The sequence below is a fragment of the Dendrobium catenatum genome, unplaced genomic scaffold, assembly GCF_001605985.2.
Source record: "Dendrobium catenatum unplaced genomic scaffold, ASM160598v2 fragScaff_scaffold_231, whole genome shotgun sequence".
Taxonomy (NCBI): domain Eukaryota; kingdom Viridiplantae; phylum Streptophyta; class Magnoliopsida; order Asparagales; family Orchidaceae; genus Dendrobium; species Dendrobium catenatum.
In genome coordinates, this window is record NW_021318693.1 from 2245006 (window position 1) to 2259976 (window position 14971).

General features: G+C 34.5%; 1 protein-coding gene across 1 annotated transcript; it reads right to left on the reverse strand.

Moving 5' to 3' along the window:
- Positions 1–1969: 1969 nt before the first annotated feature.
- LOC110104219 lies at positions 1970–14681 on the reverse strand. The gene is made up of 3 exons (XM_020833228.2): positions 14353–14681; positions 6719–7701; positions 1970–2733 (listed from the first exon to the last, which is right to left on the reverse strand). The coding sequence occupies exons 2-3, from the start codon at positions 7681–7683 to the stop codon at positions 2250–2252; spliced, it is 1449 nt and encodes a 482-aa protein (XP_020688887.1). The 5' UTR covers positions 7684–7701; positions 14353–14681; the 3' UTR covers positions 1970–2249.
- Positions 14682–14971: the final 290 nt, after the last annotated feature.

A 14971-nucleotide genomic window follows, 5' to 3' on the forward strand; every position in this document is an offset into this window, starting at 1 on the left:
TAAAAGACGATTTTCCTGTTGTGATTCTTTTTTCTATATTTTGATCTTTTTTCTAGCTATTAGTTCATTGTATTCTACTTAATGTTGTCTATTATCAAACTGTGTTCCATTTTTTGTTTCTACCAAATAAGATGGCATTCTCTCATTAATCCTTAACTTATTTTTTCTTATATATCAAACTAACTCCATGTTTGATTTTCTTACACATCTCATAATGACATATTAAGGCTTCATTTGGAACAACTTTCTTACTGTTTTCTAAACCAGCTTTCTTGTACAAAAATTTTAGCTCAAAAATTTTTTGTTCAAAAAAACTGCTTTAGAAAGCTGGCCCAAACAAAGCCTAAGTGATCGGCATATCATCTATTATACCTTTCAATCCAATTAGAACATTTAGATGATTGATCAAAGCAAGAAATATACATTTTCAACAACATTAATGTTACTATATTTTACACAAAAAAGCCTATTTCTTTTCTATTTTTACTTTATAGCCCTACTTAGTGTAGCACTATCCATTAATTTTAGAGCAATTTTGAGCTTAATCCTAGGAGACAAATATCACCTTAAGATGCAAAACTCTTCTTTATAATCTTTTTTTCATTAAAAAAAAATTGCATCAATAAAACCTGAAAAAATAAAATCCTATTTCAAATAACATTCATAATACAAAAAAAAAATCACATAATTTTTAAAAGATTTACTGATTTACATACATATCACAAAATTTTCATATATTTATGTATACAATATCTAAAATCTTATATTTATTTAAATGCCATTTTATATTTTTAAATAAATTAATATTAATTATATTTTTTATATGTTTCAAATATTGTGCATTATATAAATCAATAATTTTAAATATTATATATACATTTATAAAATTTTTGTGACATTTATGTAAAAGCCCCTAATTTTTATATACAACAAACCATACTATCAAACCAACTCAATTACCAAGGCATGAATTGCCACTTCAGAATGTGAAGACTGAAGTAATCTTATCTTCTATTGGAGCTACTCCAACCTTTTCACGTATATTCTCATTTCGTATCCTATCTCTAAGGGTAAAGCCACTCATCCACCTGAGCATCCTCATCTCTGCCACACTTAGTATTATGCTTCTCTTTTAAAGGCCAACATTCGGCACCATAAAGCATTGCAGGTCTCACCACCATCTTATAGGATTTTCTCTTAAGTTTGAGGGGGACTTTTCTATCGCACAATAAGCCCGATGCATTCCTCCATTTCAACCATCCAACTTGAATTCTATTGATAATATCCCCATCAATTTCACCATCACTCTGAACAATAAATCCAAGATATCTAAAACATGTACTCTTATTAATGACTTGATCACCCAAAGTCACAATCCCCTCACTAGGTCTATTTCCACTAAAATTACACTCCATATATTCAGTTTTAGATCTACTCAAGCGAAAACCTTTAAACTCTAAAGTTGACCTCCATAATTCAAGTTTACCTTCAACTCCCTCTCTAGTCTTATCAACAAGAAGAATATCATCAGCAAAAAACATGCACTAAGGTACATCCTCTTGCAAATATCTAGTGAGGATGTCCATGACTAAAGCAAAAAGATATGGACTTAAGGCTGATCCTTGATGTAATCCAACTGAATAGGAAAATACTTGGTCAAACCACCTTGTGTTTGAACACAAGTAATAGCTCCTGCATACATATCTTTAATTATTTGAATATAAGCATTATTAACTCCTTTTAAAATAGCTTTAAAGTATAAAAATTAAAAATTTTTAATTAGAAAGATGCTTTAAGAAGCAGTAAGAAAACAGTCCCAAACGAAACCTAAGTATATGAGCTTTGTTTGGGGCAACTTTCTTACTGCTTCTTAAAATAACTTTAAGTAAAAAAATTAAAATTTTTGTATTAAAAAACTATTTTAAGAAACAGTAAGAAAGCCGTCCCAAACAAAGTCATAGTCATAATATAACTTATAACAATGCAGCAAACAATACCTTCATGATTGGCTATAATAATAATAATATGTACATCAATATACATTTAGAGCATGCATGAATTTTAAATCCTTAGAAAATACAACCTCCATAGACATCTACTGTAAAAACCAACTCACAAGTACTATGAGAAAATCAACCAACCAATCAATTACCTGTACTCGATCTTCTCATTATGGACTTTTGAATCCAACCTTACAGCTGAAATATTCCAAATAAGATTTCACATACAATAAGGGAAGTAGTCTCCTCCTAGAAGTTTGGTGAGAACAAGCCAAAGCAGCACCCTAAGAATAAACCAGCACCTGCAAGGCCTAATCCAACAGCAAACAGTAAAGCATATTTACATAATCTGCATTTCTTCTGCTTCTTTCCTCTTCTTCTTGCATCACATCTGTCTTTAGTAACTGGCTTGTTCCTTAATGGCATCCATGGAAGGATGGGAAGGACAGAAGTTATCTGATGGTCTTTGATTCTCAGCTGGAGGAAGAGGCTCTCTAACTGTAACATTTGAATCCATTGCTTGTATGCAAAGAGATGTGATGCTTGTTTGAGGAAGAGCTTCACAATGTGCTCTTTCTCATCATAAGCTTTTTGTGCAGCTAGTTCGGCTTTCCGCGCTCGAGTTTGCGAAAGACAGAGGGCTTCCAGCAGCTTAGCCCTGCTTGGATCACTCCCTGAGTCTAGCTTGCTTTCTGATGCAATGGCAGCTGCAATATTGGAACTCCTGGCTTCCCTGCACATGATTTAGTTGTAAGAATGATTAATGGGAAGAGAATGAGCAATGGAAGCTAGGAAAATTTGCCAAGGATATAAGAATTGGAAGAAAATTATGTAAGAGAACCGACTGTTGTTCTTTTTTTATAATAGAAACAAACAACTTCATTGAAGATATTCAACACAATTATAGATTTCACTTCATAGCATATTTTGGACCGTTTATAAAAGAACAAAATAATCCAGATGGAGACGATCACAGAAACTAATTACTAAACTGAGTCAAAAGATTGAAAAGTTCCATTCTAGTATACAAGTAGTTAATATAAATAGTCTATATTTAACTTGCAAGATTGAAATCTAATTTAAGAACATCATACTACACACATATTTATTGTGATTTAGCTTCAAACAAAACAATTACTTTATTTTGTCGATTATGTATGTTATTTTATCAAACAGTAAGAAACAGAAAGTTTCCATGATGTGCTTAATTTTTAAATGATAGTGGGTCATGGTAGATCTTAGGATCTAATGCGGCGGAGTGAACTCTTCTATCATGTTCATGTTACATTTTCTTTGGCAGCCTAGCAGCACCCCCTCGATTCTTCGTACTAGAGCAATCTGAGAAGAACTATTCAGATCATATTTGATCGTTTCTACGATGACCATAGATGAAGCACTCCATTTTAGGTCATTTTTTCATAGCAATTCCTTCGGTTTAATTTTCTACCTATACAAAATCCTTCTAGAGATCAAGGATCATTAACTTTAAGGTTTTGTTTGGGACGGCTATCTTACTGCTATCTGAAACAATTTTTTTGTACAAAATATTTTAGTTTAAGAAATTTTTGTATTAAAAGGTTACTTTATAAAACAGTAAGAAGTCGTCATTTGAAAAAGTAAGAAATCGTCCCAAATGAAGCCTAAATCTCCTTGGCATGAATTAAATATACAATTCCATAATAAATACTATGATCTGTATTTTAAATATCCAAATAGAAATCTCAAAACGTATTTCCACAAGCAATCATATCCAGAAGTCCAAAATAAACTGCTGAAACCTAAGAAATTGTAATGAAATATTTGAATTTTCACAATTACATCCTTCAAATTAAATGTCCTCAAGCTATTTTGTCAAAATATTAATATTTTTTATCAAAACATTTTCATTCTTATTTTTAGATTATGTTACCATCAATATAATTTAAATTACATTTATTTTACCATTCGTCAAATTTTTTTTTCTTTCAAGTCCCTAAATTTTAGAATCGAGCAAAGCAACCTATTTAATAACATTTTTTTTTCCATTCTATGACTCAAGATCTGTTTGAGATTTTTTTCTATTCAATGCTAAAACCCAAATTGAATGTTTCTCAAAATCAAATTGGATTCATGTCAGGAAGGGTCTACGATAGAAGCCATACATTTATTGAGATGTTTGATGGAGAAATATAGAGAGAATAAGAAGGATCTATATATGATATTTATTGATTTATAGAAATCATATGATAAAGTTCCAAGAAAAGTGCTATGGAGAGTTCTTAAAAAGAAATGAGTTAATAACGCTTATATTCAAATCATTAAAGATATATATGCAGGAGCAATTACTTGTGTTCAAACACAAGGTGGTTTGACCAAGTATTTTCCTATTTTCGTTGGATTATATCAAGGATCAGCCTTAAGCCCATATTTTTTTTGCTTTAGTCATGGATGTTCTCACTAGACATTTGCAAGAGGATTTATCTTGGTGTATGCTTTTTGCTGATGATATTCTTTTTGTTGATAAGACTAGAAAGGGAGTTGAAGGTAAACTTGAATTATGGAGGTCAACCTTAGTGTCTAAAGGCTTTCGCTTAAATAGATCTAAAACTAAATATATGTAGTGTAATTTTAATAGTAATAGACCTAGTGAAAGGATTGTAACTTTGGGCGATCAAGCCTTTAATAAGAATACACGTTTTAGATATCTTGGATCTATAGTTCAGAGTGATGGTGAAATAGATGGGGATATTATCAACAGAAATCAAGTTGAATGTTTGACGTAGAGGAATGTATCAGGCTTGTTGTGTGATAGAAAAGTCTCCCTCAAACTTAAGGAAAAATTCTATAAGATGGTAGTGAGACCTGCAATGCTATATGGTGTTGAATGTTGGTCATTAAAAGAAAAGCATAATACTAAGTTAAGTGTTGCAGAGATGAGGATGCTCAGGTGGATGAGTGGCTTTACCCTTAGAAATATGACACAAAATGAGCATATACGTGAAAAGGTTGGAGTAGCGCCAGTGGAAGATAAGATTAGATAGAGACTTAGAATGTTTGGTCACATAAAATGGCGGCCTTCAGGTGACCCGGTTAGGAAAGTAGAGATATTAGATTTGACTTATGTTAAGAAAGGTAGAGGTAGACCTAAAAAGACTTGGTTAGAAAATATTAGAAATTATCTTTCTTTATTAGATTTAAATGAGAATTTGACTTTTAATAAGATACAATGGAGAAAAAGGATTCATGTAGCCGTCCCCACATAGTGGGACAAAGGCTTGATGTTGTTGTTGTTGCATTTCTAAAACCCAATATAAGCTCAGACGAAAGCATATTAGGACTCTTTCTTCTTGCATTGAACTATATTATTTGTTAAACAAAGAATAATTTGTAGGACCTTTTGGGTATGCAGATTATAACTATTGCACTAAAAGAGAAGAAAGCAATCCAATCATTATGCGAAAGTGTAATATGAGCATGAAAAGAGAACAACGCTACTTTCCAAAGAAGGAAGGAGAAGCCATGTGTATAAGATAGCATAGGAACATCCTAAATAAGGACACATCCTGTCAATCGACCAATTCATGTTTCGCCTATTAGATGCAGCAACAACAACAATAACAACTTCAAGTCTTTATCCCACTACGTGGGGTCGGCTATATGAATCATTTTTCTCTATTGTATCCTGTAAAGAATCAAAATTTCATTTAAATTTAATTTAAAAAAAAAATCATTTTAATATTTTCTAGTCAAGTCTTTTTAAGTCCACCTTTACCTTTCTTAACAGAAAGCCAAATACAATACATCGATCTACTCTCCTAACCGGGTCATCGGAAGGCCGATATTTTATGAAGAAAATTAATGCCTCTTTAATGGACTTAATAAAAGATTCTAGATGAGTATGGGAGTAAAACATGGGACACATGAACTCAAGGAATAGATTTGTTAGATGAATGATTGCTAATGATGATAACTTAAAAGGAAGTAAAATATGTATGCAAACCATCATGAACATTACATTGTTAACTTCAAAAGCCACAGATTGAACCTGCTCAGCATATAAGTCAAATTTATTTTGAAAACAAAAATAACGTAGACAAATATGTCAAGGAAAAAGAAATTATAATTTCTGCATGTGCCAACTAAAAATAAGATGGCTAATTCATGCTGGGAACTTCAGCACCGCATGTCATTTACGAATAGAGAAGTGCTTGGTACACTTGAAACACTTCAGGGACAAACTTTCAAATATAAAAAGAACTAGGCTTCTAATTGCTGTTTATCAATAAAGTGGTCCATATATTTTTTTAATACCTATGGAGTAAATACATTGTTGTTAACGAGACAAAATTAGAACTACAATGTATGGTAGGTCAAATAAAAAACAGTAAGATTTTCCATAACTGCAACATATTAACAAAGATTGGAATGTTTAAATTTTAATAACTTAATAACTTAATCAACGTTACTACTGAAAGCTTAAATGATAAAATTGCATTTATGCATTTACAAGAATATACAAGTATGATGAAGCCAATTTGAAAAATATATACATGTTCACATTCCGAGAGCCTGTGTGATTTTTGCACAAGTATGCTTGTAAACATGATAGGCTCTATAATGGAGATATCCATATAAATCAACCTCAATAATGATAGGAAAGAAATGCCATAACCACAATTATGGAAATGAGTGTCCAACAAAATTACTTCTATTACAATGAAACAAAGTAAAATAAATACCTGTCCCATTTTTCACTTGCAACAGGTCGATGTGGTTGATTTGAGTGTAAATAATTTCCATCCATGTCCATAACTGCAGAACTTTGCTCAGGATAATCAACTGGTAAGCACATGCCAGCATTTAAATTGCAACCAAGCGATTTAGACAAAATTTTGTTACCCTCCCAACTCTCAAGACAAGCAAATGGATTCCTACATATATGGGCAGGTCTGGGGAGATCACAATTCTCAATATTCTCTAGTGACTTCTGTGCGACAAAGGAAGCCAATTCTTCTTTATCTGAAACACGCCACCAGGGTTCACACTTATTACTTCTTTCCCATGGTGTTCCCAAGTCCAAATTAGCCATCTCTGTCTTTTTGGATGATAAGTGATCAATTGGTTTCATGTCTAAAAGCTCTTTCTGGAAATAACAGTCCCTGGTGTCCACCGTATGCTTAAGTGTCTTCTGTGAGAAAGTACTATTTAATTCCTTTATCTCCTGAATCCTACTTTCAGAATCATGGTTCACTGAAATTGCTGACACCACACAGGAAGACTCCATAGGACTATCCTTATTCCCACCATCTATGTATCCATCATGCTTTTCCTCATCAGTAAAAGAAGCTTGGTTTACTGTTTCTTCTGCCTCTAAATGCTCATCTGATAAGCCTTTCAGTTGTTCATACATGAAATCCTTCTTGTAACCAAAGTTAGGCTGCATTTGAAGCCACCATTTTGTGTCAGATGGAAGATTAGAATTCATGAAGTTCCAACTTAAGGGCATAAAGCTGGATGCACATTGATCCTGTCCATTCGTTGCATCCGTATTGTTCGAGTCGTTCTGCGGAACAGACGATGATGGGCAGCAGGCTAATTTTGGAGCTCTTTTAGCATCTTCTTGTACTAAGCAACGATTTGCAGCTCGCTGCCAAGCAGTCCTAGCTTCCGCCGCTGCCATTATATCCTCATTCTCCAAAATCATTCATGAAATAATGTTCATCTATCCCAAACAAATAAAATATATTAAGCAAGCTTTATTCACTTGACAAAAAAACAGCCATAGATTTCAAAGAAAAGTGGCATTTTAACTTTCTAACAAGTTTGCATTACAGCTAAAGGCTCTCTAAACAGCAAAAAGGAACAGTGCTCCTGAAAGCTAATTTAGCAAAAAAGTATTTCTAACAAGTGTGCATTACAACTAAACGCTCTCTAAACAGAAACTCTCTCTTCTGAGGATATTTTGTTCAAGATACAGGAAAATAGGAGCTAATAGATGGATTCATAAATCAGGAAAGAATGGTGATTAAAAAATATTAGGAAGGGAGTGCTCAGTCATATGTGACATATCTTGAGTTAAAACACAAATTTAGGCCCTAGTCTAAGAATTGACACTGTATGTCTTGTCATTATCCCTTTCCTACCAAGTAAGACAGAAATGGCTGATCTTCCTCATTAAAGAACTTATTACCAGTTGCTTAATTTGAAAAGTAGATACTGTTCGATACGATTTCCAGAGTTTCCTAACAGGAAAAGAAATAATATCTTAGATAAGTATCATTTATACATCAAAATCCATGGTCAACTCTCCTCATATGGCCAACCTGCGTGAATGTGCTCACATGATCAAACCTGGAGCAAATGTAAGCATCCGATAATATTGGCCCTTTTGGGTCTGATTGCCTCAATCAGCTCTCTGTATATCACATGACTTTTTTAGTCATTCTACACAACAGGCATTCAATGAAGGTGTCAACAACCAGTACCACAATGGCCTGCATATACTTCATTTATATATTATAAATTGAATATTTCTTACCGTGTCTTTAATATTTAATTTTTTAAGCATCTAAAGATCACGTGTAATTAAACTAATAAAAAATTTTTAGACTATAAATAATCACATTGGTTAAATTAAAATAGCTAAACAAATATAATAAGGCATATTTACATTTTAATTTAATAAGGACAACACCATTGAAAATATTTCTGAAAATACAATAACTAAATATTAAAATGGATAAATTTTAACTTTGAATCGATTAGCAACTATTGCATTTCAAAGTTACCCAATCTTCGACTGAGTAGCATATTCAACCTTCATTGAAGCTGTGATTGAGTGGTACAACAACCAATGTAAAATTCGAACTGAGGTTGCAATTCATGTCAATCAGCTTCACTCAGAAACTTCACCTTACCTATTCTTGACAATGGAGCACTAAGTTTTTTGTAGACATCTAATATAAAATCATCTTCCGTTGAGTCTCAATTATCATAAAGTATAACATCATCTACCTTAACCTTCGTACTTGAAGATTTAACTTTTCAAGGAGAAGCTCATGGTACCTCATTCGGAGGACTTGATGACCAACAAGATGAAGGCCCAACTCCATAAATTTTTCTTCAATAAGTTTCCAATTATTGCTAGTTAGAAACTCTCTCGCCTCATCACTGTGTGATGTCATAGCCTCTCCATGCAATCTCCATAGTAGTAACTCATCTCGCTTTGACGTCTACTGATGCATACAACAATGATATACCTCATTCAACTTCACCTTTAACTCTAGAGTGTTAGTAAAGCATTCCACACTCTTCTTCAGGAGTAGGCTCCCTAAATCTATGAAAAGTTTTACCGATACGATATCAAATAAGACCTTTCACTATCACTATCTATATATATGACAAAAAGTTAAATGATGGTCAATTTAATGAGAACGGGCAATTTACCAATGAGTTAAGGAGCTACACCTACATGTGGTGCAACTTCTCTACGCAGCCACAGACCTTATAATAGCACCACCCGTTTATTATTGCTAATGTCACAATAAATAACTATTGCGCCCAACCATTAAAAAAGCAGACGAGGCATCCGCATTGAGTCGCGCCTCAAGTCGAGGCGGAAGTCATGCGTATCGGGGCTTACGCCTCGAACCATCCAGCCTATGATTTTTTCGCATGAGGCGTACGCAATAGAGCGTAAAGCCTCGAGGCAGTATGAGGCACCACTTCGAAATTTTTTCTTCAGTATATATGTAAATACGACGCAGCCGATTCGTGTTCGTTTATTTGTGTATAGGATTAGGGCTTCCTGTGAGAATTGAACGGCGAACTAGAGGCGAAGCCGTGAGGGAAAGAGACGAAGCTGTGAGGGAAAGAGACGAAGCCATGAGTGTAGGAGACGAAGTCGGAAGGAGACGACGCAGGGAAAGAAACGAAGCCGAAGCTGTGAGTGCAGGAAATGTTTAGGCATCGGTTAGGTCGGAAGAGCAGGTACGCGGTGTTGTGGCCTTAACTTTGACGTACAGTAACGAAAGCTTGAAAGGTATAGATTTGTATATATAGATTTTCTTTCATTTTATAGAATTGAGCATTTCATACATTAAAATGCATTTTATGAAAGCAAGGTGTTGACCTTGATTTTGTCAAATCACTAGGTCTGGAGAGTTTGACTTGGTCAATTTGACCAAGCCAAGACCCAAGACCTCTCCCACTCTGTTCCTTGGGTCAAATTGAGTCTACTGAGCCCAGACCCAGGCCCTGGGTCGACCTGGTTGACCAGGTCAACCAGGGTTGACCCAAATTGCCCCCTTTAGCCTATTTGAGCCCAATTGGATTTCAAATCAATTTCATACCCTTTTCTTGGACTCAAACCCCCACCCCATTGGGCTTAATTGACTAGGTTGACCAAGTCAACATTTGACTTGGTCAACCCAAGTCTTAATAGGTTAATTCGACCTATTTAAGCACAATTAGAGCCCATTCAATGCATTTAAAGCCCTATTAATGGTCTCTAATTCAAAAACCACGGCCAAAGCTTTGGTTTCCCTCCTAATACGCTTTGGATGCAATCTTGGCCGTTGATTTCAAGACCTAGCCTTTAAATACCCTTTTTAGGGTTCCAAAAAGAGGACTTTTTGCTCTTGCTTTCTTCCTAGACCTCCTTAGGCTCTGAAATTTTGTGTGAGCACCCCCACGACCTCCCTCCACCTTTTACAAGAAAATCCCGCCGCCAAGACCTCGCCAGCGGCGATCTTCAATCCAACCGAAGCCAAAAATGTCCCTAGACGATTTCAGATTGATCCAAGGCATTTCAAAGCTCGTGTTCAACTAGGAAATTGTGTGTGGACAATCTACAAGTGCAACAAGCCTAAGAACGTGAAAATCCAACAGATAGATCTCTCAAAAACCTTAGAATTGGTCACTACACATAGGGTAAAATAGCTTTCTAAAAAGTTGCTTTTAAGCCAAACAAATACCACCACATGAATGCTCTTCATGTATAGAGCCTATGTTTAAAATTTCATTAGATTTGGTTGAGTAGATAGAGATAAATCACCAAAATACCATTCTAGGGTTTCAGTTTGGCTGAGGTTTCACAAGCTGCATTCTGGACCGTCGATCTTGTGATCAACGACCCAAATTTGGCCTAACAGCGGATTCGTCCAACTACTGTGTAGATCCCGCGGATCTGTGCATCGTCCAACTTCATCACGACCGTCCGTTCAAAACAGCGCAAATCGGACGGCCAAAAAACCACGCTGACGTGGTTTAGTGAAATCGCAATGATTGCCTCAATCACTGGCAATCATTGCCTAGCGGCGTGTGGATTTTAAAATGTTTAAGACCAAGTGGAGTGAGATTGTCAAAGATCCTCAGATTTTTCTTTTGTAGCATGAGCTATGTATAGATTATTGATTTTACTGATCTTCTAACTATTGTATATGATTTTGGGAGAATGAATATAGTGAAATATTATGATTTATATAATTTTAGATGCTTCCACTAGAGTAATTTATATTGATGAATTCATAGAAGCTCTTGTTGACTATTAAAGCCATTAAAAATATTGCAATTCTTCCAAATTTGATCTTGTAGCATCACAACATGACAGTTTTTGTCTCGATTTATAAAAGAGGGCACCACAACAAAATGGCATCCTGTAAGGAATCCAATGTTCTTTCAATTATAAAACGTTATCTTTACCAATATTTATATGTTAAAATAATTTTAAAAATATATTGATTTGATATAACCAACTATAAATACAACAACATCATCATCATCAAGTCTTTATCCCACTATGTGTAGTTGGCTACATGAATCCTTTTTCTTTCAATTGTAATAATATATCTACTCTCCTAACTTAGTCATCAGAAGACCAACGATTTATTTGACCAAACCATCTAAGGTGACTCTCTCTAATCTTATCTGTCACTGGAGCTACTCTAATCCTTTCACATATATACTCCTTTCGCATTTTGTCTCCAAGAGTAAAGCCACATCCACCTAGCATCCTCATCTATGAAACACAACTATTATGCTTCTCTTTTAATGGTCCATATTCTACCCATAAAGCATTGCAGGTCTAACCATTATCTCATAGAATTTGAATTCGATGCATACCTCCACTTCAACCATCAAATTTGAATTCTACAAATAATATCCCCATCTATTTCACCATAAATTTGAACAATAGACCCAAGATATCTAAAATGTGTACTATTTTTAATGAATTGATCGTCCAAAGTTACAATCCCCACATAAGATCTATTAATATTAAAATTATACTCCATGTATACAGTTATAGATATTATCAAACGAAAATCTTTACACTATAAGGTTGACCTTTATGATTCATGTTTTCCTTCAACTCCCTCTCTAGTCTTATCAATAAGAAGAATATCATTAGCAAAAATCATACACTAGGGTACATCCTCTTACAAATGTCTAGTAAAGCATCAATGAATAAAGCAAAAAGATATGAGCTTAAAGCTGATCTTTGATGTAATCCAACTGAAATAGGAAAATACTTGGTCAAACCACCTTGTGTCTGAACATAAGTAACAGCTCCTGCATACATATCCTTAATGACTTGAATATAAGAATTATTAACTTTTTTTTCTACAACTCTCCAAAGCACTTCTCTTGTAACTTTATCATATGCTTTCTCTAAATCAATAAATAATATATATAGATCCCTACTTATTCTCTCTATACTTCTCCATCAAACCTCTCAATAAATGTATAGCTTCTATAGTAGACCTACCTAGCATAAATCCGAGTTAATTTTGAGAAACATTAGTATTTCGTCGTCATTGATGCTCAATTACTCTGTCTCATAAATTAATGTATGACATTAATTTAATTCATCTATAATTTATATGCTCTTATGAATCACTTTTATTCCAAAAAATAAGAACAAACACACTCCTTCACTCATCTAGCATCTTTTTTGTCTTTAAAATAATATTAAAAAGTTTAGTAAAACAAAAAAAATCCCGGCCTTAATTTTGCCATAATTTTTTTCCCCAATAGGTAGGAACTAGCGCTTTGATGCCAAATTATGATCCGAAATTGAGTGTATGGAAAACTTCTAAAATCAATAGGAATTTTAAATACGACAAAAAAATATGTTTCCTATGTATTACTTGAAAGAATAAAAGTTTTATCTATTGATTTTTACTTCAAAAAAACAACAAGCATGATGTTGTCCCTACCTTAGATTTGTTGAAGGTAGCAATCATCATATGTTGTCACTGGATTTCACATCTAAATTTGTTGACTACAACAAAATCCAGCAAAGGATGTTTTCTATCCAGCATCCATAATAGGCTAAAATAGCAAATTTGGACTTCATTGTTGTTGAAAACTGCAGGAGTAAACAAGAGTACAACTAACTAGCCGCTATAGAAGCTTTCGCATGCCATGAGGCTACAACAGAGGCAGGAGAAAGCAATGCCCAACATTGGATAAGGAGGCAGCTTTTTTGATGCCCTAGATTAGGCAGATAGCTAGGCGGAAAAGAAGAGAGAAAGAGAAGGATTAGCAGAAATATCTGATATCTTTCATTGCAGGATTCATCTCCACCTATTGACTCCTAATGACTCGAACTTTACTTTCAATGGTATGATTTTATAACATGCACACAGGATTCATCATCCACCAAGACTTATTAGTCATTTTTTTATGACAAAAACTGATAATGCAAAATCCAAATAGTCCTAAGGATAAGGCTAATGAAGATGATGATGTTCTTCACGTTGAGTTCCAGTTAAGAAGCGCATATACCAATATATAGTTTCTAAGCTTAGCTCCCTAACATTTATACAAATATCGCACAAGGTATATTTCACAAATTGCTACAAGGATTTTATCTTTAAATAATGCAGCTAAAATTATTACACTAACCAATAGCACAGCACTAGTTTTCTAAGCTATATCATCACAATTTCTGTGAAGCGCAGATCATATTTCCAAACTTCCCTCCCGTTCCGAAAAAAGCGGAGAAAACCCTCCTAGACTACTCAACTGGAAGAAAATTCAAGTAGCTTCTAGTTAACAGTCATACTTGTACCTGAGAAGAACTGTAACCAAGTAGGAAAATCAAGCAAAACCTCGTTCAGATATGGGAAAATCAGACTTCGAGGTCGCCAATCAGAATTTGCCCTCATGTTAACCTCACAGATCCATAAAATAAGAAATTCAACCAAAATAGACGAAACTCAGATCCAAAAAATCTAATCTCTATTCCACAAAACAGCAAGAAAATTTCATTTTTTGAAAGTGGTACACAAGGAATCCCTAAAATAAGCAGCGATGTAAGAGATGCCCTAAACCTAAACATCCAAGTCATGTAAATCTCCCAAAAGCTCACCTTTAATCAGAAAAGTCAAAAACAGTGAGCTCAAACCCGCGACTCATCGGCAATCCGTCGAATGCGTTGCAGCTGAATTCTGAACACAGTCAAATCCGATGCTTTCTTCCGTGGTAGTTGGATCCCAATCGGAATCTAATTGATTCCGGGGGATAGAGTTAAGAGAAAAAAAACAAAGATCCACTCTTTACAACCTCCAAGCTCCAAATTCTACTTTTTTTTTACCAAAACTCCATTTTTTTTCCTCTGCTGGTGAGACGATGCTGTTCACGTCCTTATCGTTTTATCCGTTGATACATCATTTCTGGTATATCTGATCTCACTCGCACTGTAACTACTGTATTCAATTTTGCATTCGTATTTAACACTCCAAACGTACCCACATAAGCCTAGGGTGATTGATGGCCGAGCACGATTGGGAGTCTTTCATTCCAAGTTCGAATTTCTTATGCTACGGTCTTGACTCTTCAGTGGGGCAAAGTAAGTGTGGGCCCGATGTCGGCGGGTGGCATCGCTAGGTTCCGTCGAGCGATTAGTTACGTTGTCAAGTGTTTCTTTTGAAGTGGCAGCGGTAGATATCTCGTTCAAAAAAACACTCTAAACATTCTCATTTTATGTT

Bases quoted from the DNA above. Each gene is read 5' to 3' on its own strand.
- LOC110104219 (XM_020833228.2), bottom strand. From the start codon at position 7,683: ATGATTTTGGAGAATGAGGATATAATGGCAGCGGCGGAAGCTAGGACT. The intron at 2,734-6,718 runs GTATTTATTTTA...AATCATGTGCAG, and splicing joins GCAAGTGAAAAATGGGACAG to GGAAGCCAGGAGTTCCAATA.